The 25,404-nt window shown below is 39.1% G+C and overlaps 1 protein-coding gene across 1 annotated transcript in view; it reads left to right on the plus strand.

Moving 5' to 3' along the window:
- LOC125225977 overlaps nucleotides 1-24,138 on the plus strand; it is a 29,642-nt gene extending 5,504 nt beyond the window's left edge. Inside the window, exons 2-9 of the mRNA XM_048129792.1 lie at nucleotides 1,836-1,889; nucleotides 8,564-8,653; nucleotides 9,087-9,140; nucleotides 10,578-10,667; nucleotides 17,143-17,256; nucleotides 19,088-19,222; nucleotides 23,473-23,574; nucleotides 24,008-24,138. Coding sequence (XP_047985749.1) covers nucleotides 1,836-1,889; nucleotides 8,564-8,653; nucleotides 9,087-9,140; nucleotides 10,578-10,667; nucleotides 17,143-17,256; nucleotides 19,088-19,222; nucleotides 23,473-23,574; nucleotides 24,008-24,138 — 770 coding nt within the window. The remainder of the gene's footprint in view (nucleotides 1-1,835; nucleotides 1,890-8,563; nucleotides 8,654-9,086; nucleotides 9,141-10,577; nucleotides 10,668-17,142; nucleotides 17,257-19,087; nucleotides 19,223-23,472; nucleotides 23,575-24,007) is intronic.
- Nucleotides 24,139-25,404: the final 1,266 nt, after the last annotated feature.

The following is a 25,404-nucleotide window of genomic DNA, read 5'->3' on the forward strand; positions in this document are numbered from 1 at the left end:
CCTCGGACACTGGCAATCAAATATATTATGAAAGAGGCGTGTTCCTAGCACACAGTCTAATCTCGTGTAGGTGAACGCGTACCATGCTTGTATGAGCGAAATATGACACGTCGACTGTTCGCGTTTTTGACAGGTGGTAACTGTGAGGTAACCGAGAGGGGGTGGGCGGCACTTTCACCAAGGAGCGGGAGTGGCCATACTGTACGATAGTACTCTTTATTATACTGTGCTTGTAGGAATCGGTAGCACACGTTTTTGCTTTTACAAAAAGTTTTAAAGATAAAAGAATTTGAAAAATACCATGAAGATCATGATTCTCAATTTTTACCAACACCATAATTTTTCAACTCTACCCTCGTAGCGCCCACCATACAAAATTTTTGCTAGGGAATTTTGATTCTTATAGTACTTGATATTGAATTCAATTTCATTTGTTCGAAAAATTTTAGAAACAAAAGAAATTATATTTTATTAGTTTGCATGAAAGTTAAAATTCCATTCAAACCATTATGTACTTTAGAAAGTACATTGGGCGCCACGAGGCTACTGTATTATTCATGTCATGCAATTATTCGATTGTTCGTGTTAGTCCGAGCACGATTTCGTCTAAAAGAGGTGTAATGTTATTTACCTTTTTGGACACGGTTAGAATTTTAGCAATACGCTGTTACTTGATTGTGTTGGGTATTTTTGAACTGATAAATAAATAAATAAATAATAATAATAAATAAATATTATAGGACATTCTTACACAGATTGACTGAGGCCCACGGTAAGCTCAAGAAGGCTTGTGTTGTGGGTACTCAGCAACGATATATATAATATATAAATACTTATATACATAGAAAACATCCATGACTCAGGAACAAATATCTGTGCTCATTACACAAATAAATGCCCTTACCGGGATTCGAACCCGGGACCGCGGCGTAGCAGGCAGGGTCACTACCGACTGCGCCAGACCGGTCGTCAATAAAGACGCAACTATGAGAATAAATCAAATTATTTTAACAAATATTTTGATTTGGGTTATTCCCATAGTTGCGTACCTATAGATGGCAGCACTAGTCTCTCTAGCTATAACGTAAACCTGTAGGGGTTTCATATAGGAGGTGTAAGCACCTTACTGGTTGCCCTTGGTCAAAGACGCCTAGTCTTACGAAGATTGCAAATAGAAGAGAAATTTCGAAGGCTTCCGCTGTGACGGGGTGGCCTAGGGGTTCATGGCGTTAGCCCAGATTGCTAAAGACGGGCGTACGAAACCAGCCTTCGCCACTGGTGGTGTCCTTCATTTTTTCTTTAATATATGACATCTTATTTCGATTGTTAAATAAAGACTTTTGAAGAAATAGCACATCAAGAAACAGCAATAGTTGCAAGCTAAATATTTTTTTTCCCCTCACTACCTCGGAAACACGTGTTTTATCCTTTAATGTCAGCGGGTAAAAACGCATTTTATCCACTAGTGGGTAAAGTAATTTGACCTTAAATATAGTCAAATTAACTGCTTTAAAGTTTATAATAGTAGGTGAATCTAGTAATGAAGATGATTTACCACCTGTGGAACTACTGGAAGCAGTGATAAATGCATTTTTTGCGTTGTAGTTTCCTCGCTATAGTGAGGGGAAAAGTTTTGTGTTACACACGGGTGCAAATGTATTTTACTTCTCGTGTATTGAAAAACTCGCTAAGTTCAGGATTCTATTCTCGAACCACTCGCTTCGCTCGTGGTTCAACTATAGAATCCTTTCACTTGCTCGTTTTTCAATTCCACACTCGGCGTTAAAATACAACTTTGCCCCCTTGTATAACAAATAACTATTATATTGTTCTAGTTACACCGAAGGAATCGGAAACTAGCTGTTTTGAACCTATACTCGTTGAAGCTGGTGAGTACACATTTCTTTGAGTTTTTTTAATAGCCAACCCTCGTCACGGCCTTGTGCATGGTCCCGCCAGCAGCATAAAAATGAGTGCAGGTCTTTCCGCCATCTTAGTGGTGCCCATTCGGTCGCTATTTTAGCCCATCTCTCCGGATGTATCCGACAGACGTACCTATACTACCAGTTCATAATCACATCCATACAGCCAGGCTGCCGCCAGCACATAGTTCATCGCCTGAAAGTCTGTTAAAAATTCATAAGGTGTGATGATATTATAAAAGAAAACTGCTTTAACAATTAAATTTAAAAACTCAACGTGTGACTTTTACTTTACTAATGTATCTTTGGGTCTCCAAATCACATTTCAGCCACTTCGAGTGAGGGATAATTTGATTTTACACACTTGTAGAACCGTAATAAAAAGTGCTTAACGTGGGCCTCGCCGCCCCTTACTTGTAACTAGCGTATCTGCGAATTTATCCAGCCGACCTAGCCGACGACAAATCGCCGTTCAGTACCTGGGTACACTGAGAGAAATTTGCATTGTGAATTTAACAAGTTCGACTTGTTGCGGTTTATTTGTTTGAATCAGCCAAACGTATGTTTAAAACAATATGTGTCAGGTTGTTTTTATAAAATCGACTTTTTGATTCAAATATATTGCCGATTCAAATGACAAGTAGCTTGTTGATTGAACCAAAGAGCACGTAGGCGCTACTTTAACCAAAAAACTTGTTGAACGAACATGAAAACTGGTTGTCTCAGTGTACGTAGCCGAATGGCATTTCTGCGACACGAAACGAAAACGAAACGCCGCGAAAGGTAGTCTGGCTCTGTCGCGCCAATACGCACGAGCGATAGAGATAGAATCTAATCTATCTTCTCATCAATCATCTTTCGCGTCGTAGAAATGCCATTCGGTTACGGTGCCTGTTCTTAACAAGGAAATATTGACGCTGAGTAACAATGTTATTACTCGATCCAAAAATAGACACAGAATAGGCTAGTTCCCTACTAGTCAAATCAGCTTCTTTTTAAGAACTGTCAAAACGATTTCACCATCATCATCATCATATCAGCCGAAAGACGTCCACTGCTGGACATAGGCCTCCCCCAAAGATTGCCACAATGACCTGTCCTGCGCCACCCGCATCCAGCGGACGTCTGCGACCTTCACCAGGTCATCAGTCCACCTTGTGGGGGGCCTACCCACGCTTCGCCTTCCGGTACGACTAAACGATAAAACGATTTGCTAATATGGAATTACTATGAAATACTGTGGAGTAACGTCACGGTCAATTCATTTACTTTATATCTTTCTTTTTGATTTATTAAATAGAAATTATGTCTAAACATCCTGTCTAGCCTGTGTGGTGACGGGTTAAGAATTTCACCACCCCCTTTCTTCCCGTGGGTGTCGTAGAAGGCGACTATGGGATATGGGTTAAATTGTGGCGTCGGCGAGAGGCTGGCAACCTGTCACTGCAATGTCACAGTTTCGTTTTCTTTCAACCCCTTATTTGCCAAGAGTGGCACTGAAGCTTTACGTAGTTTCATGTGTTCTGCCTACCCCTTTATGGGATACAGGCGTGATTGTATGTTGTTGTTGTTGTTGTCTAAACATAACTACTGTCCATATTTTTCTTCTAATTATGTGGTGCTGTATTATTTCGTGCACTGATTTTTTTTTTAAGTATAGGAATCTAGCCTATTGTCAGTGCCAAGTACCTATCAATGTCACTATGGTGAAATATGCCACTGGTACATATTGGTAAACTTCTGCAAATACGGCGACATAGACTCTATCCTCGTAACGCCCACCATACAAAAAATTTGCTAGAGAATTTTGATTCTAGTTACATTTTAAATAGAGTCGAGTTTCATTTGTTCCAAAAATTTTAGAGACAAAAGAAATGCTACTTTATTTATGCACATGAAAGTTAAAATTCCATTGAACCAAAATGTACATCTCATTGCACATTGGGCGGCAAGTGGCTATTACACCGGTCAAATCTTACATGAAAATCGGCTAAAAAAACAAAGTCTGATGTAAAGCTGGATTTTTGGTATGTTATTTGGAGTCCTTGGGGGAATGTAAGACTATATTTTGCAAGCAAAAAAATGGTGTGCTAACTTCGTAATTTAAAAAAAAAAGTAAAAAAATCAGACTTTTTTTAGTTTTTATTTTTTTATTAAAAAACTATGCGTTTTTGGTCAAAAGTTGCTGTGTAATGTTAAAAGCGCATTAAATTTCAAACAGTTTGACTTCTTTTTTATCAATGTCCGTCAAATGGTTTTCGAGATATGAAGCGTCAAAAAAGGTAAATTTTTGACGCATTTATAAAATGTAGCGTTTTGCCAATATTTTTAGTCAAATATCTGCAAAATACTTCATGATATGATATATATTGCAATATAACATTGTATAAAATTTATTTTGCTTTAGTTTTAGTGCAAATAAAGGTCAGTAAGACGAATAGTTACTTTGATAAACAAAAAAAAAATCTATAAATAGAGAAGCCAAGAGTCTGGTAGATTGGTTAAGGTAAAATAGTTTACGCTATAAGTTTTAGGTTGAAAGTGCTATCTATTCGATCTTACTTTCTTTGATATCCGTTTATCTGAAAAAATTGTCTAAGCTAACTTTGCATCGATTTGACTATTACTAATGAAGAAATAAAATACAGTAAAATTTTGAAGTTTAGTAAATTAGAAAAATAAAACAGAATTAGTTACATTATACTTTTTCCTTTTTGAGGGTCCTGGTTCTGCATCTTGATGGCACAACTCCTGTAGTGATAGAAAGTCCACTTGAGTTGTATTTGACCACCAATTGCTGTGGAATAAACTACGGGAACGGAAAGCGCCCACGCCAATTATTAAGGTACCGAAGAAGTGGTATTCCCAGCAGAAGAACGTAGTAAGATGGAATTCAACTCTGTCTACAGCCAGCGGGCTAAACTGTGGCGTGAGACAAGGAGGCAGTATGTCTCCGCCGTCTCCGGCTCTCTTCAGCGTGTACATGGATGGGCTGTCGCAGGCTTTGACCAGTACCGAGGTTGGCTGCTCCATCAATGGGCAAATAATAAATCACATCGCATATGCAGACGATATGGTCCTACTAGCACCATCTGTGGGAGCTATGCGTAAGTTACTTGCAGAATGCGAGAGATACGCCAGCCAGCATAACATGAGATAAATTCCGGACAAGTCTGAATTTATGCTCATGGAGGCAGCACATATGCCCACACATGTACCACCTCTTTTGCTTGATGGAGTTCAATTGCGGAGAGTACACGAAGTCAAATATCTTGGCCACAACTTGTTGTCCAGTTTAAAAGACCAGGAGGACATAGAAAGGCAGAGGCGAGCCACCGCAGTAAGGGCAAACATGTTGGCTAGAAAATTCGCCAAATGTAGTGACAGCGTAAAAAGACAGCTGTTCCTCAGTTTTTGTACAAGCGTGTATACTGTCGAGTTATGGTCCGACTACACCTGCGCGGCGGTGAGAGACCTGCGCGTGCAATACAACACATACTATGTACTGATATTTCGTTAAACGGAGAATACTATGATTCGGGCACGTCCACGACAACGCTTGTGAGATTGCATCGATGTTTTTGACCCTCAGTGATATGCTTTAAAAACCAGTCCGTACAAGAACAATTTCGGAACAATCTGATTCAATTAATGAGGGTTTTCTACTCGTAATTTTTTTTTCCGCCAAGCGGCGATCCTGAGGTCTTTCTGACCGTAAACTTAACTTACTAAATAAATGTAACGTAATAGTATATAAATAATTTGAAACGTAATAAATACAAAAGTCTTGGCAAAGAATACCTTTTTGTACCCTTTGGTGTAGAAACTCTAGGTCCATGGGGCCCCAGCGCGAACAAGTTGTTCACAGAAATCGCGAAGCGTCTGGTTGAGGTAACTGGTGACCGAAGAGCTGGCGACTTCCTCGCACAACGTATCAGCATTGCGATACAGCGAGGAAATGTCGCCAGTATCCTTGGTACAATGCCTCAAGGGCCTATTTTAGACATTATCTAGCTTTTAAGTTTAGTCTTAGTTTCTTATATAATTATGTAAATATATTCATTTATATTCACTTACAGTAAAATTTAAAGTCAAAAATAAATGTTGATTTGATATACGCAAATATGTGTCTGAGTAATACTTGAACAGCCCCCAAATAATAATAATTCGTTCTCCGCTACGCCTCCTGTAAATATATGTAAACTATCCCATTTGGCCATTACCATCCATCGATTATTTCTGATCCAGTTATACTAGACTAATCCTATTTTTTTAAATAACTGGCACTCTTTTGGTCTTAACTGAAAGCTAGTGAAATTTTCTACATTTTTATTTGACAATTTATGTAATAGCCTGAGTTGTTTTGCTGATATCTGTCTCAAAATATTAGCAAAACGAATATTTTCATAGAAAGGGGAAAAATGCTCTTTTTTTGACGTTTCATATCTCAAAAAATATTTGACGGACATTGATAAAAAAGATGTCAAACTGTTTGGAATTTAATCCGCTTTCAACATTACATAGCAACTTTTGACCAAAAATGCATAGTTTTTTCATAAAACGGCAAAAACTAAAAAAAGTCTGATTTTTTTACTTTTTTTTTTAAATTACGAAGTTAGCACACCATTTTTTTGCTTGCAAAATATAGTCCTACATTCCCCCAAGGACCCCAAATAACATACCAAAAATGCAGCTTTACATCACACTTTGTTTTTTTATTTCTCTTTTTGACCAGTGTATATAGCGACATCAAACAACAATATTTCGGTTATATTTTACTAACAAAAAAATGATTAACCGGAAATTGGTTGTCATTAATAACAATATTGTTTTCCCCTCACTAGCTCGGAAACACGTGTTTTGTCCTTTAATATCAGCGGGTAAAACCGCATTTTATCCACTAGTGGGTAAAGTAATTTGACCTTGAATAAAGTCAAATTAACTGCTTTAAAATTGATAAAAGTAGGTTAATCTAGTAATAAAGATGATTTACCACCTGTGGAACTTCTGGAAGCAGTGATAAACGCAGTTTTTGCGTTGTAGTTTCCTCGCTATAGTGAGGCGAAAAGTTTTGTGTTACACTCGGGTGCAAATGTATTTTACTTCTCGTGTGTTAAAAAACTCGCAAGTTCAGGATTCTATTTTAGAACCACTCGCTTCGCTCGTGGTTCAACTATAGAATCCTTTCACTTGCTCGTTTTTCAATTCCGCACTCGGCGTTAAAATACAACTTTGCCCCCTTGTATAACAAATAACTATTTTAACATAACAAAGACAGTTAATTATGTTTTATACTTATGAAAACTCTCAAATCTCAAAAAAAAAGGTACCTACGAGAACTTAAAACAAGAACTTGACTACACAAAGTTGTTCACCTATCAAGTGCTTATGAAACCGCAAAGAACTCTTTTAATTTAAAATAATTTTCATAAAAAAACACGTATTTTGTAAAACAAAGAGTTTCACTTCACAACAGTTTATGAAATGCAAACATCTGCAAGTGCCAGAGAGGTTTTAGGTTTTTAATATTTTTAATAAACCAGAGAAAATGGGAGAATTAACAAAATAATTTTCTGTGCATATTTCTGCGTTATTCTTTTGAATATGAAAGATATAAATTAGCGGTACTAGCACATGATTGGCTTGAGATTGTGTCCTTATGTCATAAAGCTGAATTTAGACGAGCAAGTTATTGCTGCAAGTTTTGAGACAGAAGTATATGCAAGAAAGAGATGCAGATACTTGCCACTCACTCTTACCTATAGTTTCGTCTCAAAACTTGCAGCAATAACTTGCTGGTCTAAACTCAGCTTTACAATGGGCTAGTTTCCTACTAGTCAAATCAGCTTCTTTTTAAAAACTGTCGAAACGATTCGCTAATATAGAATTACGACAATAGTTATACTCGCGTTATTTGTTATACAAGGGGGCAAAGTTGTATTTTAACGCCGAGTGTGGAATTGAAAAACGAGCAAGTGAAAGGATTCTATAGTTGAACCACGAGCGAAGCGAGTGGTTCGAGAATAGAATCCTGAACTTGCGAGTTTTTTAACACACGAGAAGTAAAATACATTTGCACCCGAGTGTAACACAAAACTTTTCCCCTCACTATAGCGAGGAAAGTACAACGCAAAAAATGCGTTTATCACTGCTTCCAGTACGTAGTTCCGCAGGTGGTAAATCATCTTTATTACTAGAATCACCTACTTTTATCAATCTTAAAGCAGTTAATTTGACTTTATTTAAGGTCAAATTACTTTACCCACTAGTGGATAAAATGCGTTTTTACCCGCTGGTATTAAAGGACAAAACACGTGTTTCCGAGCTAGTGAGGGGAAATTAGTACATTACGATACAAGTGCGTAAAAAAGGAAGTTGGAAACGAGTGGCGATAAATTAAAACACGACCGAAGGGAGTACACGAGTTTCGAATTTCCTTTTCGCACGAGTATCGTACGACGTTTTTCAGTACAGATGGCCATCCGAAATTTCGACCTGGCATATAATGAACCACTTCTCGCACTAGTGCGTAAAAAAACGACCATCTGTACTGAAAAAGATATTTCATCGTACCTAATTTACTTTTGCCTGAATCCAGTGTAAAAATGAGCCGTAAATATTTCTTTCTGTTTAACTTTTAGGCACAGAAATGAAAAACAGGACCGCCGTGTCGACACTCACCTCGAACCTGAACACCAATCGTCATAACACATTAAAAGGGACATCTGCAGGTCTGTTACATGATTATTATCAAACCAACGAAAAAAGACGCCACTGGGCGCCATAATAATAATAATAATAGGCCTTTACATCTGTGACAGTTGATTTAAGCAGCATCCGAACAATTTCGAACGACACTTGCGTTCGTGGCTGTGTAGCCCAATTCGAGAGAGAATCCCGCGTCCACATACGCGGCAAGTGTATTGGGACCCCAGGTGGGCGGGGGTGAAGGCCTGCTCGTGGCGCCTCATGCGTTTATCTTTCAAATAGGAAAACTAGGCATTGTCGTGCTTGGATTGCCCGTCGTGGACAGCACGACGCCACATGGGTCGATTTTCGGCCAGTTGCTACCACTGGTTGCACGCATTGTATTTTAAGTAAGCCATATTTTTGACCGAAAGAAGAGTGCGTGAAACCTTTTAATTTCAATGATTCTTCTTTCAGCGACGTCAACAGTTCGATGGAAGACGTATGCCTCTGCCAACACAAGTGCCATCGGTAAGTGATTTCACTTGTGTTTAAATAACACCTTGCGTTATGTTTTTTTACGCTTTACATCGGCTGTATACATTTCCTTAGCCTGGACATGTCTTTAAAAGGTAAAGTTTAAAGTTCTTTACTGTATATGAGAAACTGGTTACATTGTAGATCAAATATAGAGGTATGTACATATAGAACTGCACCTGAAATTACGCCGTGGCTTGCGTGAACGACAATCGCGCGATCGTCGCTGTCGCGTCGGATCGCATCGCCTATCATCCATAGTTCATGGACGTCGCCCACCTAAGACACTTCCATAGAGATCGAAAGTTTGATTTCGTCGCGCCGCGTCGCGTCGCATCGCCGCCGCGTGCCCGTCGTCCACGCGTTACGCCGTGTCTTGCGTGGGCGACGGTCGCGCGACCGTCGCCGTCGCGTCTCATACTTCCATATCGATAAGGTTTGATTTCGTATGCGTCGCTTCGCCGTCGCGCGACCATCGCGCGACCGTCGCCCACGCAAACCACGGCGTTACACTGAGACTTTACCTTTCTGGCAACATACACAGGTTGATTTAGATAGAAGAAACAAATTTTTAAATTGAAGGAAAAATGGAAAAATTCACACCTCCGGCAGGACTCGAACCTGCGACCTTTGGCCTTGCCGGGGTAGTGATGTGCAAGTTGCGGGAATTTACCAAAAAAATCTTAAATTTCATGAAAAATTCACGAAAGTTTCACGAAAAATAAAGTGAATTTAAATTTATGAAATGGAAAGTTTCCATCCATACAATTGTCCATACAAAGAATGGAAAGTTTCCGAAGTTTTCCTATGTGAACATTTCAGAAATTTGGAAACTTTCCGTCGGCACATCAGTATGCCGGGGCCATCACGCTACCAACTGCGCCACGAAGGCCTGCTGGATGTGTGTGAATTTATCCATGCCTTCCCTCAATTCTCAACCGCCTCAGGGTGGCGTTATAGCAAACATCTACCCGTAAGAATAGAAAAAATGTGTGTAATATCGTTCGCAGACGGTTCTGCATGATAAAAAACTAATTTAGAAGAAACAAGTTCATCTATTAACCAGGGGCCGAGCGTGTCAGATGTAGTACTAAAGTTGTTACTTGCCTGTGATTTTAAATATGTCTCAGGCCCTTCAGATTTTTGCATTTAAATATCACGTAGGTAGGTAGCGAAGCATTTTTAATGTTTGTGTTGACTTTAACTTACAAAAATTTACGCCTGAAAGCTGCAAGCTGCGATGAAAGACGGATAACTCAGTGGATTTTACTGTTCGTTTGACACGCTAAGTAGATACCTACGTTTGCTTGATCTATGGTATTATATGACATCTGTGGGTATTTTATTAAGTATTACAAGTGTACTTCGTTTGGGGCTTGGTTGATCTGTGTAAGTTGTCACTCCTAAGTATATTTTATTGTTTTTTTTTAGGTGATATGAAGCAAATGGTACCCGACATTATGACCACCAACCACCAAACAAATACGAATCATACTGTCAAAACTCCTTTTTCTGGGGAAGGTAAAGACTTAACATTTACTTAATAAAGTAAAAATCGAAATAAGATGTAATATATTTAAAAAAAAACGACGGGGACGGTGACGGGGTGGCCTAGCTTAGCCCGGATTGCTAATAAAGACGCCGCGCCGGTTCGAATCCAGCCTTTGCCACTGGTGGTGTCCGTTATTTTTTTCTTTAATATATGACATCTTATTTCGATTTTTAATTTATATATAATAGTAGTGTGACTACTTAAAAAAACAAATCAAAATATTTGTTAATAGTACCTATTTTATGCAACAGGCGTTTAAAGGAGGTCAAAAAAGACGAGTGGCGTGGGTAACAATTTGAGGCGAAGCCTTAAATTGTTATTAAGACGCCACGAGTATTTTTTGACTCAGTTAAACACCGTTGCATACAATACTTTTTCTACGACCATGCACTTAATTTTCTTGAATAACTTTCGTGAAATTCACACTGTTTCCTGTATTTTGACGCACAGGTTTGCACTCCCAGCTGCCAAAAGTTCCGCAAACGCACGCAGTATCGTTATAACAATGCGTTACCATGGTTACAGAGCCAAACAATGCGTTTTCAGTTTTTTCGATACTGCGCGCATGCGCGGAAAGCCGGCGGACGCTGGCTTTGAGGAATAGGCTTTTATGTAGGGTTTTAAAGATCTATGCACGGCCCTGTAAATGACGAATAACAGTTCGGGAGCAGAAAAAAATAATTAATTTGTTCCTATTGTTGCGTAATAACTAATAAAGTAAACTTAATTTTTGTAAGCTTATTATTATATATGATAGCAAAAAAGATCAAGTATGTGGGAAATTACTGTCAAAATGTAGTTACAGTGTGTAGACTGCCATCTATCGACACAGGCTTAAAACTTTTGAACCTCAGTTTTGACAATTTGGCCTATATTCCTAATTTGATATATGTGTTATGGTTCTCCCACACTGGCTGTTATCATCCTCCTTGCGTTATCCCGACATTTGCCACGGCTCATGGGAGCCTGGGGTCCACTTTGACAACTAACCCCAAGATTTGGCGTAGGCACTAGTTTTTACGAAAGCGACTGCCATCTGACCTTCCAACCCGAAGGGTAAACTAGACCTTATTGGAATTAGTCCGGTTTCCTGACGATGTTTTCCTACATCGAAAAGCGACTGGCAATCAATATCAAATGACATTTCGCACATAAATTTCGAAAAACTCATTGGTGCGAGCCGGGGTTCGAACCCGCGACCTCCGGAACGAAAGTCGCACGTACTTACCGCTAGGCTACCATCGCTTTTACCACGCGGCCATACTAGCTGTTATAAATGTTATACAATACGGTGTGACAGGGACAGCACGCTATCGCTATATAAAATTTATAAGTATAACAAGCCCAGTGTTGTAGCAACTCGAGTAGCGTAATTGTCTAGACAACTATATATTTTTCTTGATGATGGTTCCAAGGTACAAGGGTACATTTTTGTCTTATAGCCGCTGTACACATATGGCCAACGGTTCCACCAACCCCCTTGGCCAAGCGTGTAGAGGGCTACTTGGCCGTAAGTTGGCAGTTGGCGCTTGCGCTGGCCGGCCAACCGATTGGTGTCGGTTTTTTGTCCACACATCAAAGTATCTTGGCGCCAATGGCCAACTGCGTTTACACGTTGGCGCTTCATTCAGTTTGTCGTCAGCCGTCAGAGAGGACAGTAGTGAAATATTTACGAAAATAATAAGTTTATCTATGCTAATAATAGCCAAATCGAACCCGGGGTCGCGGAAAGCCTCGACGGCGTTGGCGAGATGACCTTGACGCTTTTGATGAGAACTGGTGGGAAACGGGTCAGGACCGGGATACGTGGAAAGGGAAGAGGGAGGCCTTTGCCCAGCAGTGGGACACTCTAGGCTCATATAAATAAATAAATAAAAAAATAATAGTGTTGATTTTAGGAAATAAAATAACCTTGCAAATGTCCCACCCACCCACAACACAAGCCTTCTTGAGCTTACCGTGGGCCTCAGTCAATCTGTGTAAGAATGTCCTATAATATTTATTTATTTCTTTTTATTTTTAAATGTTTAATGTATTGCCTAAAAAAGATAAATGTGCTTAACAAAATATTAAAAAAATTGTTAATATTTCAAATAATTTAATTTTACTACGGGGTTAATATTTTTTAATCAAATTTTGCTGACAACGTTAATGACCTAGAATTTCCTAGCCTTTTTCATCCCACGTCCATCTTTCATGAAGAGCCAATGCCAAGTGATTGGTTCGCCAATGTGTAAACAGCGGCTCTTATCTTGGCCACCAAGGGTTGGTGGAACCGTTGGCCACATGTGTACAGCGGCCATTTGGCTTTAAATGTTTACTAGCTTTTGTGAAAGAGACAAAAAGTAGCCTATGGCCTCTCCATCCCTTCTACTATATCCACTTAAAAAATCACGTCAATTCGTCACTCCGTTTTGCCACGACGGACGGACAAACAAACAGACACGCACTCTTTCCCATTTATAATATTATAGTATGCATATTAGGGTGGTCCTTATTTTGTCGATGTTATATTTTTATACGGGGCACCCGCTTAATGTAAAATCTAACCCTAAAAAACCAATGTATTTTTTTTTTCAGAATTTTTAAATACATTTTAGAGGTCGCTACCGCACTTTTAAAATTTGGACCCTCCATACAAAATGTTTTTTTTTTTTTTTTTTTTTCGAATTTCCGTTGTGTGGCAAAGAGTCAGGGTGTATTAAAACCAATGTAATTTGTTTTCAGAATTTTTAAATACATTAATTAGGGGTCGCTACCGCACTTTTCAAAATTTGGAAGAACTTACTTTAGAAGTCTTAGAACCCCTAAAATATGAATAAATAATTTTAAAAAAATCAGCGGCGTTATTTTATGTTAAGTTGCACTTTAATACACCCTGACTCTTTGCCCCACAACGAAAAATCGGAAAAAAAAATAAAAAATAGCATTTTGTATAGAGGGTCCACATTTTCAAAGTGCGGTAGCGACCCCTAAAATGTATTTAAAAATTCTGAAAACAAATTACAATGGTTTTAATACACCATGACTTTTCGCCCCACAACGAAAAATCTAAAAAAATAGATAAAAAAAATTGCATTTTGTATGGAGGATCCAAATTTACAAAGTGAGGTAGCGACCCCTAAAATGTATTTAAAAATTCTGAAAAAAAAAATACATTGGTTTTTTAGGGTTAGATTTTACATTAAGCGGGTGCCCCGTATAAAAATATAACATCGACAAAATAAGGACCACCCTAATGCATATGGATTGATATATGTCTTTGGTTAATACGTAACATACAAATGTGGCGCCACAGTATGTACGTTTTGTTCGTCTGTTTCAGGTATACCAAATAGAAAAGATGGAGCAAGTGAAACTCAAGGTTTGTTTTTTTTGTTAGCCTATTCGAATTCCCTCTTAAATCCCAGACTCATTTCAACACAAAAATAAAGCTATGAATTTTAGGAAAACGAAAACAAAATTGTTAAAATAATAAGATCGCTGAACACGTTTCGCTTCGTAACGAGGAGCATTTTCATTGAGACTGCTCGCTGCGACCATTGAATCGACGACGCGGGGGTTAAAAATACCTTACATGGGTTAGCATTCCTTTTTTGCTAATAATCCATATACTAATATTATAAATGGGAAAGTGTGTGTGTCTGTTTGTTTGTCCGTCTTTCACGGCAAAACGGAGCGACGAATTGTCGTGATTTTTTAAGTGGAGATAGTTGAAAGGATGGAGAGTGACATAGGCTATTTTTTGTCTCTTTCTAACGCGAGCGAAGCCGCGTGCAAAAACGTAGTACGTATATAACGTAAGCGTAGTTCGATAACATTTATTTTGTACACATTTTTCTGAAGTCGAGGATTCATATTTTACTCGTAATGTACATATATTTACTGACTCTCCCGAGTATTGGGCGTTTCGCACATTGTCATATGCCAGATGAGTTATGATATGACCGTACTCAAGTTAGCCGACTCACCATAATAAACTCAGCGGTAGTGTCACAGTATAAAAAAGAGTACCTACCTATCGTACAGTATGGCCACTGCCGCTCCCGCGCCGTGCCGCCCGCCCCTCGGTTATCTCACAGTTACCGCCTGTCAAAAACGCGAACAGTGAACCTGTCATATTTCACACATACAAGCATAGTACTCGTTCAGCTACACGAGCTTAGACTGTGTGCTAGGAACGCGCCTCTTTCATATATTTGATCGCCAGTATCCGAGGTGTGGTAGTTTAAATACCCTATACCTATTGAAAGTCTAGCATACATAGGTAATTACTTATTCTGGTACAAATTCAAACACGATGTAAAAATTGTTCTTGAATAAATAAACTGAAACTGAATCTAATTATATGCGGTGGCAGTTCAGTATTGTATAAAATTTATTTAATAACCTAACCACAAAATTAAAAATGTGAAAAAACCCCCGACCGAGACATAGTAGACCTATTTTTATGAAACATGGCTAAGAACACTCCCGACTTACTCAGCTTTCAGACAAAAAAAAACTAAATTGAAATCGGTTCATCCGTTCGGGAGTTACGATGCCACAGACAGACACACACACAGACAGACAAACAGACAGACACGTCAAACTTATAACACCCCGTCGTTTTTGCGTCGGGTAGTTAAAATAGTTCTAATGAAATTCCGCAAAATGGCGCGTAGTCACAGTCATATGACTACCAATATTTATATTGGTCAGTATTTACCTACTTCCATGTTTTACGTTACAAATCATATTTTTTAAGCAAAGAAGCTCAAAATCATAAACCGTAAATGAACAAAAAAACGCCTAATAAAATCGACGTCTTAAAAATTATAACCTCAAATCAAGACTCGCGACTGCTATTTCAAAATCCTCTTATCTCACACTACACGACATTCGAAACATCAACCGTATACTTAATAAAAAGAAGGTTACATTTTCATAATCTAAAAAAATTATAACCTCAAACACTAGAGCCCAGCGCGATTCTCACTCCTACTTTGAAAACCTCTTATCTCTCTTTTGCAACATTTATAAAATCAACTCAATGCTTTTAAAAATAGACCAGTTTTTACCGTTTGAGGTCGATTTTTCACTCCACACCGCATCTTTTTTACAATTTGCGTGTAATGGTACGGAATGATGGAGATTATACGCTCGCTGTGGGTTTCGAAAGTGATTTCTCATCTTCCTTGCGCTGTTTTCCGTTTATTTTATAAGGAATCGGGTTCCTAGGAAATGTTGTGAAATGTGACCCTTTAAACATGTACATTCTGTAAAAGTACCTACACTATTATTAGTAAAATAAAAAACGTTCGGCACTGTGTGCGTAGCCGAATGCACAAACGCTCACGAAACGCTCACAATAAAAATCTCTTTCAAAGTTTGTCTATCTCTATCGCTCTTGCGCATTGGCGCGACAGAGCAAGACTACATTTCTGCGGCATTTCGGTGGCGTTTCGTGTCACAGAAATGCCATTCGGCTACGGGGCATGTACAGATGAAACAGTTTTTCGTAAAAATAGCTAGGTAAGCACTTGGAGCAAACCACAGGCCCGCCGACAGGAACCTAAAAAACTATAGACTGTCAATCCAATCTTGTTAAGTACTATAAAAAGACGAAATTTTAATTTGGAATGAGACGATAAACTCGGATAATTGATGTAGCTCGAAAAGCAGCCAATTTAAAGTGGGACTGGGCTGGACATGTCTGCCGTATGCCGAATGACTTGTGGGCCAAGATAGCCACGGAGTAGGAGCCCCATGAGTCGAACAGAGGATCCGGCAGATCTCGCCGGCGATGGCGGGATAACTTGGACTCCTTTTTGACAGACTGGCCAGTTTTAGCTCAAGATCGAGAAGAATGGAGGAAGAAGGGGGAGGCCTTTGCCCAGCAATGGGACACATAGGCTCATAATATACGATAAACCTTCGCGCCTAACTTATCTTGTCGTAAGCGACAAACTCAGCGTCGGCCTCCTTGGTCTGTAGAGCACCAGGGAAGTTCGTTGGCAGCGCGCGCACTGGCCGTGTGCGCGGCGGCCGGTTATCGCTTTTCTTTTGTTTTGTAAAAAGTTTTTGTGTAAAAAATCTGTTCTAGCGATATACTGCTGCGCAGCGCTTTATGTTGATTTTTGTTTAGTTTTCGTCTTGTAAAATAGTTATTCCATATTGTAAATCTGTGTAAATATATTTTGTGAAATGCGCCTAACGTTGGACTTTTAAATAAACTGTAAATATATAGAACCTGTCGTGTTCATAATTTTCTTCACCCGCGGCCCGAACTGTTACACTTGTCTTATGCCCTTACGGATACACTTCGAGGCATCGGGATCTTTTATGCAATTACCCCCTACGATCCTAAGATCCTTCAGCTATTCAGGAGCTTCTCGACCGTCTCAACGTATCGGATGATAATCGCGCCTACGAGTACATTAACATAATTTAATATTGTTTCAGGACAGGGTACGCTAAACGGAAGGCTGAAACGGGACTGCACGGTAATGAACGAGACCAGCCCACCCGGAGATGCCCCTTTCCAACCATACCCTCTTTCCCAGGGAGTCCAACCAAGTAAGCTGTACTACAAAATATATATTAGTACAAAGTACATAAGGTTCATTGCTTTGATGTTCACAAAATGCTGCATTCCACAATAAAATTCTAGAATAAAAACCGGCCAAGAGCGTGTCGGGCCACGCTCAGTGTAGGGTTCCGTAGGTTCCGTATTTTTCTCAAAAACTACTTAACCTATCAAGCTCAAACTAATTTTCCTAGAAAGTCTTTATAAAGTTCTACTTTTGTGATTTTTTTCATATTTTTTAAACGTATGGTTCAAAAGTTAAAGGGGGGGACGCGCTTTTTTTTCCTTTAGGAGAGATTATTTCCGAAAATATGAATATTATCAAAAAAAGATTTTAGTAAACCCCTATTCATTTTTATATACCTATCCAACAATATATCACACGTTGGGGTTGGAATGAAAAAAAATCAGTCCCCACTTTACATGTATGGGGGGGGGTACCCTAAAAAAACATTTTTTTCCACTTTTTATTTTACCACTTTGTCGGCGTGATTTATATACATATCGGTACCAAATTTTAGCTTTCTACTGCTAACGGTCACTGAGATTATCCGCGGACAGACGGACGGACGGACGGACAGACATGGCTAAACTATAAGGGTTCCTAGTTGACTACGGAACCCTACAAATGGCCTTATGGTTTCGGCGAGATGACTAGTGTAACGCCTGGATGAACGCTCAGAGCACAGCGGGACGGGTGAGCGTGTGTGCACCTTATTCAGCGTCGACTCAGGACACTTGTATTGAGTTTCAATGTTTTGACATGCACGCCGTACGCCCCGCTCCGCTGCACACCCAAGAGCGCGCATTCAGACCTACGCTTAGATTTCTTCGTAAAGAATGAGTCTGCCCAAGATCGGAAAGACTGAAATGTGAGAGGAGGCCTTTGATCAGCAGGGAGAAATTATTTATTTATTTAATCTTTATTGTACACAAAGAAAGAAAAACTTATAGTACAAAAGGCGGACTTAATGCCAGACAGCATTCTCTACCAGTCAACCTTTAGGCAAAGCAGAGATATTGTGGGCGGTGATATTACTAAAACTTTACATAATTACCTACATAAGAAGTTACATAGTAAATATACATAAACCTAAATATATATTTCCAAAAATACATACATACATACATATATAAAAACAACTAGGAATCCTTCATTCTACCAGCAAAGAAAGAACGTACAGATTTCTTAAAAGCGAACTTATTTGGAGCATTTTTAGGGTTCCGTAGTCAACTAGGAACCCTTATAGTTTCGCCATGTCTGTCTGTCTGTCCGTCCGTCCGTCCGTCCGTCCGCGGATAATCTCTGTAACCGTTAGTACTAGAAAGCTGAAATTTGGTACCAATATGTATATCAATCACGCCATATTGCACAAAGTGCAAAAATAAAAAATGGAAAAAAATGTTTTATTAGGGTACCCCCCCTACACGTAAAGTGGGGGCTGATATTTTTTTTCATTCCAACCCCAACGTGTGATATATTGTTGGATAGGTATTTAAAAATGAAATAAGGGTACTAAGATCGTTTTTTGATAATATTAATATTTTCGGAAATAATCGCTCCGAAAGGAAAAAAAGGGCGCCCCCCCCTCCAACTTTTGAACCATATGTTTAAAAAATATGAAAAAAAATCACAAAAGTAGAACTTTATAAAGTCTTTCTAGGAAAATTGTTTTGAACTTGATAGGTTTAGTAGTTTTTGAGAAAAATACGGAAAACTACGGAACCCTACACCCTACACTGAGCGTGGCCCGACACGCTCTTGGTCGGTTTTTAATATGTAGTGGAAGGCCGAATTATTATAAAAAATATGATTTTCAGAAAAAGTAAATCTTGATCTACCTCCAAGTTGCCCGTCTAAATGGGCCGACATCGTTGTCAACAAGATTATGAGGCACATCTCGACGAATTGTGAAAAGAAACAGATCACCGAATCCCGTGGGACTTCAACCGATGGTAAGCAATCAATGTAGCTTATGCACGCATTGACTATAGTCACGACGATTTGGACGTAGTTACGCAGAAACGTTCCAATCCATCTGAAATTGTCATTGAAATGAAAGACTTTTGTGTTTTATACAAGGTCTAAAATGACAATCTCATGTGGATTGGAACGTTATTGCGTAACTACGTCCATTTTACATAATATAAACTAAGGGCCGGTTGCATCAAACTGTCACCGTTAAAGAGTTCGTTAAATTTTATTGTATGGGAAGTTCCATAGACGTCTGCTGCGTGACGATGATGTGTCTGTCAAATGCCCTTAGGCTTACTAAGGCTTAACTTAACAGTTTAATTGTTTCAATCTAAAATAGACCCTTTGGCCATGGGGCATTGTACCAACGATGCTGACTGACATGGACTCACTATATCACAACAAAGAGGATCGAGTATTATACACCGTGTTTCCGGTATCACTCAAAACCTCAGACACCCCAACTGATTTTTATTTTTTTAAACGTATCTAGAATGTTCATTTTTTAATCTGATGATTATTATTTGTTTAAATTGAATTTTTAATTTTCTGTGCAGCTCTACTCGGCTTTTAACTCTACACTCAATAAAATAATTGCTACCTACCATCATAAACCTTCAAACTGTTTAATTGTGTACGTTACTGCAACGACACAAGGTTTACCAATAGACAGCTATGGCAATGTAAAGCACTTTAACCTGTCTCACAGTAAACTTCAAATTGGACAGGTGACTCAGTAAGAAAATTTAAACCTAAAATTCAAAATGACAAGGTTGTAATTAGGTACGAGTTCAGTTTGTTATGACTTATGATAAACTTTAAATTTAAACTGACGCACAACGTCTATTTCGTAGCAGAAAAAAAAATCGTCCAAGTAACCAGCCAGTATTAATACCCTTAAATACTGAAAAAGGTATACAACCTCTAACAATATGATATGCACAATGTTGTATTACGAATTTGTAGAATGGGCACGTAAACAATAACTAATAATACAAATTAAAACAAAAAATATTACCCCCATCAAGATATACCTCAATCGATTCTACTCTCGATTCTGAACAAACAGTTTTCAGGTTTTTAGTGTTAAGTGAAACACGGTGTAGAGAGTTACTGTCGAAGTAACATCACAGTGCATAGACTGCCATCTCTTGACACAGGCTTAAAACTTTTGAACCACAGTTTTGACAATTTGGCCCATATTTTTAGCTTGATATATGTTAAAATGTCAAATATTAATAGTAGCGCTATCTAGCTGAGCGTACCCCAAAGGTGTAATGCCATCTAGGCCACCGTACCTTTTTCTGTATGGTACTGAGGTACGTTTTTTCCTTAGACTTTATCTATCTATACGGAGTTATATATTATTATGTCTTTGATCACAAATATCACAATGACTTTATGCGAGGAAGCCGGTCGTTTGATATTTGCCAGTCGCTTTTCGGTGAAGGAAAACATCGTGAGGAAACCGGACTAATTCCAATAAGGCCTAGTTACCCTTTAGGTTGAAAGGTCAGATGGCAGTCGCTTTTGTAAAAACTAGTGCCTACGCCGAATCTTGGGATTAGTTGTCAAAGCGGACCCCAGGCTCACATGAACCATGGCAAATGCCGGGATAACGCAAGGAAGATGATGAAGATGGTTTTACGACTCCTTTTTTTCCTTTTTCTACTATCGGAAATAGCCTGCCAAACTGTATTTCTACTGATTCACCCTCGGTTTCAGTTACAGCCCATTCTCTCGCAACCGACACGAAAAGCTTGTTTTGGACAAACGAGCACAAACGCAGATCAGTATTAATACCCTCCAAGCACAGTAAGGATTGCAACACCAATACTTTCAACGATTTGGAAACATCTGGTGAGCTATAAATGTTACCAAAAAGTTCCGTCTGATTATAGAGGTACTTCAGCGTGCCCAAAAGGCTGGCCGCAGTGCCTCGCTGAATGGCGATGCTTATTCTCTGAGCAAAATACTGGCCAGCCCTTTTGTCACCCGTCACATCTACCAAACGGGACGCCAAACCTTTAAACAGAGATTGTAGAGGTATATGTAGGGTCAGCCATTATACATGTTTACTCATATAACATTTTTTCCTTCTATTGACCTCAGAAACAAAAAATCTTCTGGCACCGTGGTGAAAATAGTTTGGGTTCCTTCATATCACACAGTGATTCAATTCATATAGTTCGCAGAGTAGAAGGGAGATCTTTTAAACCCAGTAATCCACCTGTGAACAGTTCATACACTTCCAATGGATTTTTTTCAGTCACCATACAAAGATGTGAAAACTTTTAGCACTGTATCATTAATTATTGTTGTTTCTCGGCTACATGATTTTGTTTTGATTTGTCAGTATTTTTGGTTTATCTATTAACGGTGTAAAATTATACAAGTGGGGTTTGACTTCAGCGTTTTTTCTTCTGTGCTTAAAATTGTATATGGTAGTTCTTTCATACCCACTCGCTAGTACTGGAATGCTACATTTGACAAAATGTCGTCCAAAACTATAAATATACATATAGGGGTAGGCAGAGCTTATGACACTACTAAAATTTCGGTGGCACTCTTGGCAAATAAAGGGTTAAAAGAAATCGAAACTCTGACATTGCAGTGACAGGTTGCCAGCCTCTCGCCTACGCCACAATTTAACCCATATCCCACAGTCGCCTTCTACGACACCCACAGGAAGAAAGAGGGTAGTGAAATTCTTAACCCACCACCACACGGCAATTAAACTTATAAACTGATTAAAACCTTTACAATAAATACACACACAACAACACACAACGCGAACACACAACAACAACACAACAATTGTAACAACCACGAAACCAATTGCAATTTACTTAACAAATATTTAATTTTATAGACAATGCCAGTCTGCCGTATTGCTCTTCAGAATTGGCTGAGAAAGTCGCAGAGAAAATCATACTACATATTACTCGGAAACACACGGGGTTCAAGGTCATGGGGTTTCCGAACAATGAATGCTTTGTTGACGAGGGGATCGGTAGGTATTTTTTAAAAGCTTTTATTTACTTTCACCAGTAGGCCTAGCACATGATTGCAGCGGGAGTATGTCGCCGCGAGATAGATGACACGTCTTCTTCTAACTGTATTAATGACATAAGGACGGGTAGTCTATCTCGCGGCGACATACTCTCGCGGCAATTATGTGCTGACCCTGCTGTCCCTTTGTCTGTCTGTAATCAAATCATGCAAGTTAAATTTAACCCACTTCCCGATTTCCGATTGAGCTGAAATATTGCACACGTATGTAAATCACGTGGCAGTGTAATATTATGGTATGTATCATAAAGCTGATCTGATGATGAAGCAGAAAGGTAGGCAGAAGAACTGTGTAACATGAAAAGTCGTATCCCCATCGAGTAAGGGGTTTTTAGAAACGTCTCGGAGAGCATTAGGTTAGGTGTCTGCTAAAAGAAAAGGTACATTCGACGATAAAAGCTTGTGCAAAAATTAAATTTTTGCGAAAAAACTTTTTTTTTATTACGCCGTGACTTGAGTGGCCGTCGGGTCGCATCGCATCGCCCATCATCCTAGTTCATCGACGACGTCTACCAATGACACTTTCATAGAGATCAAAGATTTGAGTCCGTCGCACCTCTGTCACGTGTGCCCGTCGTCCATGCAAGCCACGGCGTCATAGACTGATCGGCGATTGACTCTAGTCACACCTGATGGAAAGTGAAGACAGATTTTAAGATGGAGCTCACCGACTCAGTAATAACCTATTCACTCTTGCTTCATTATAATTATTATTTATGCTTTATTTTCTACTTTCTAGACCCTCAGAAAAACAGACATCATTATGACTATGTTTAACTGTATCAAAACAAAACCGTTTACTATTTTAATGCGTTTTTTACACGACGGGGGATTTCTTTGTGATGTTGTAAGCTATGTTTGAAAAAGATCCAGTAGTTTTAATAGTAATTATTATCCAAAAATCACCAAATTACCACTGGGAGCTGTGGCCTGTTTCATTTCAATAGTGACAATTGTCGCCCGACAGTGACACTTAGCCGCTCATTGCCTGTGCAACAAGGAAATATTGACGCTGAGTAATGTTACTTATCAACCCATAAATAGCTACAAAATTGTCACTGGTGTCTAATCTTCCTGACTGCCAATGACGTCCCATTTCTCCCCTCAAACATTATGGCTACGGCTTTCGTGTGTTTAATTGATACGTTAGCTTCCTCAGAATGTTCTTTGTACCAACTCTCCCCCTGTCATCGGGTGTGCAAAACCGCCTCCGAGGGCTCAAACCAATCTCCGAAGGAATGTATGATAGACGAGGATGCAGGTAATTTTCTATTTAACCCTTTTAACGCCAAGAACTCCCATAGGTGACGTAGATTTGCTCACAGAGCCAAAATTAAAATTGAGTGTTTTTAGTAAAACGTCTCATTTTGTCGATTGCTATAAAGCCGCTTTGTCAGTTTATTAATATAAAGATAGCAAATTTCATCTTTATGGTAAGCGATAAAGTGGAACGCTTTACTAAACACACTCACAAATTATAACTACACCTTAGAAAATAAACTTCCCTGCTGCGTCTAGAATAGAGAGATTTTTGAGACATTGTTAGATTTTTTAATTCCAACCTTTGATGGCATGATAATTTGCGATGTAGTATAGGTGTAATAATCGTGAAAGTTTAAATTAGTGTTTCTTAAGCTTTTCACCTATATGTTGTTCATAAAATTCTAAAATTCAATTCTTAATTTGATTCTCAGGTAGTGAAAAGATCCAAAAAACTATTGAGAACTCGGAAAACTCGCACCCAATCAGTCACGATGGTAAGAATAACGTCCTCGTCGGCATCAGTACCCTGGAGCAAGGCACGGGTAAGCCACACCTCGGATAATGGCGATCAAATGTATGAAAGAAACGCGTTCCTACGCACACACTTGGTGTGCTTAGGTGAACCATGCGTGTATGAGTGAGAAGACAGGTCGACTGGTCGCGTTCTGGACAGGCAACTGAGAGGTAAGCGAGAGCGGGTGGGCGGCAATTTCAGCGGGGAGCGGGAGTGGCCATACACTGAGAGAAATTTGCATTGTGAATTTAACAAGTTCGACATGTTGCGGTTTATCCGTTTGAATCAGCCAAACGTATGTTTAAAACAATATGTGTCAGGTTGTTTTTATAAAATCGACTTGTTGATTCAAATATATTGCCGATTCAAATGACAAGTAGCTTGTTGTTTGAACCAAAGAGCACGTAGGCGCTATTTTAACCAAAAAACTTGTTGAACGAACATGAAAACTGGTTGTATTTTCTCTCAGTGTACTGTACGATAGTACTCTATATTATCACATCTCAGACACTGGCGATCGAATAAATGAAAGAGGCGCGTTCTTAGCACAGTCAAAGCTCGTGTAGGTGAACGCGTACTATGCTTATGTGAGTGAAATATGACAGGTCGACTGTTCGCGTGTTTGACAGGCGGTAACTGTGAGGTAACCGACTTTTTTATATACATGGCAGAGCCTAACTTTTGTTCGTTTTTATCGCTTAAATACATATTATTTACTTTGCTTCATAGGTAGCGAAAAAATTCTAAGAAAAATCGAGAACACAACCAGCAACGATAGTAATAGCAACGCCGTCGTGGAACAGGGCACAGGTAAGACAACTGAAGTTGGCTCCAAAATCAGAAGAACTAAACGAGGAGGCACACTGACATTTTATTCCGCCAGGCGGCGCCTGTGCAAGTGCGTAGGTATGTCACTGTCATTCACAACCAGTCACATAACCGGTAAACGTTATTTCATATGTAAGAGGGAGACAAATATCTTCTTCTCGCTCTCACGTATGAAATGACATTGGCAGCGTGGTCCGGTAACGAGTTATGACACTTCTCAAAATCTAGAGTAAAAGATAGATTTATTCTTTATCTGTGCAAAAGTCGTCTTAAGGTGGCGCCATCTGTCACAACCTTTCAGTGTGCCGCCTCATTGACTTATCGTTATGCATAAATGTTACCACATTTAGTCCAGTGCTGTTCCTATGATTCATATCCATACAGTACAATCACTGGCCAGTTTATAATAATAATAAAAAAAACAATAGGGAACTTGACTGTAGTTAAAATAAAAATAAGCTCGTTACAAAATACGGAGAAACTAAA

Source organism: Leguminivora glycinivorella, chromosome 5, assembly GCF_023078275.1.
Source record: "Leguminivora glycinivorella isolate SPB_JAAS2020 chromosome 5, LegGlyc_1.1, whole genome shotgun sequence".
Lineage (NCBI taxonomy): Eukaryota > Metazoa > Arthropoda > Insecta > Lepidoptera > Tortricidae > Leguminivora > Leguminivora glycinivorella.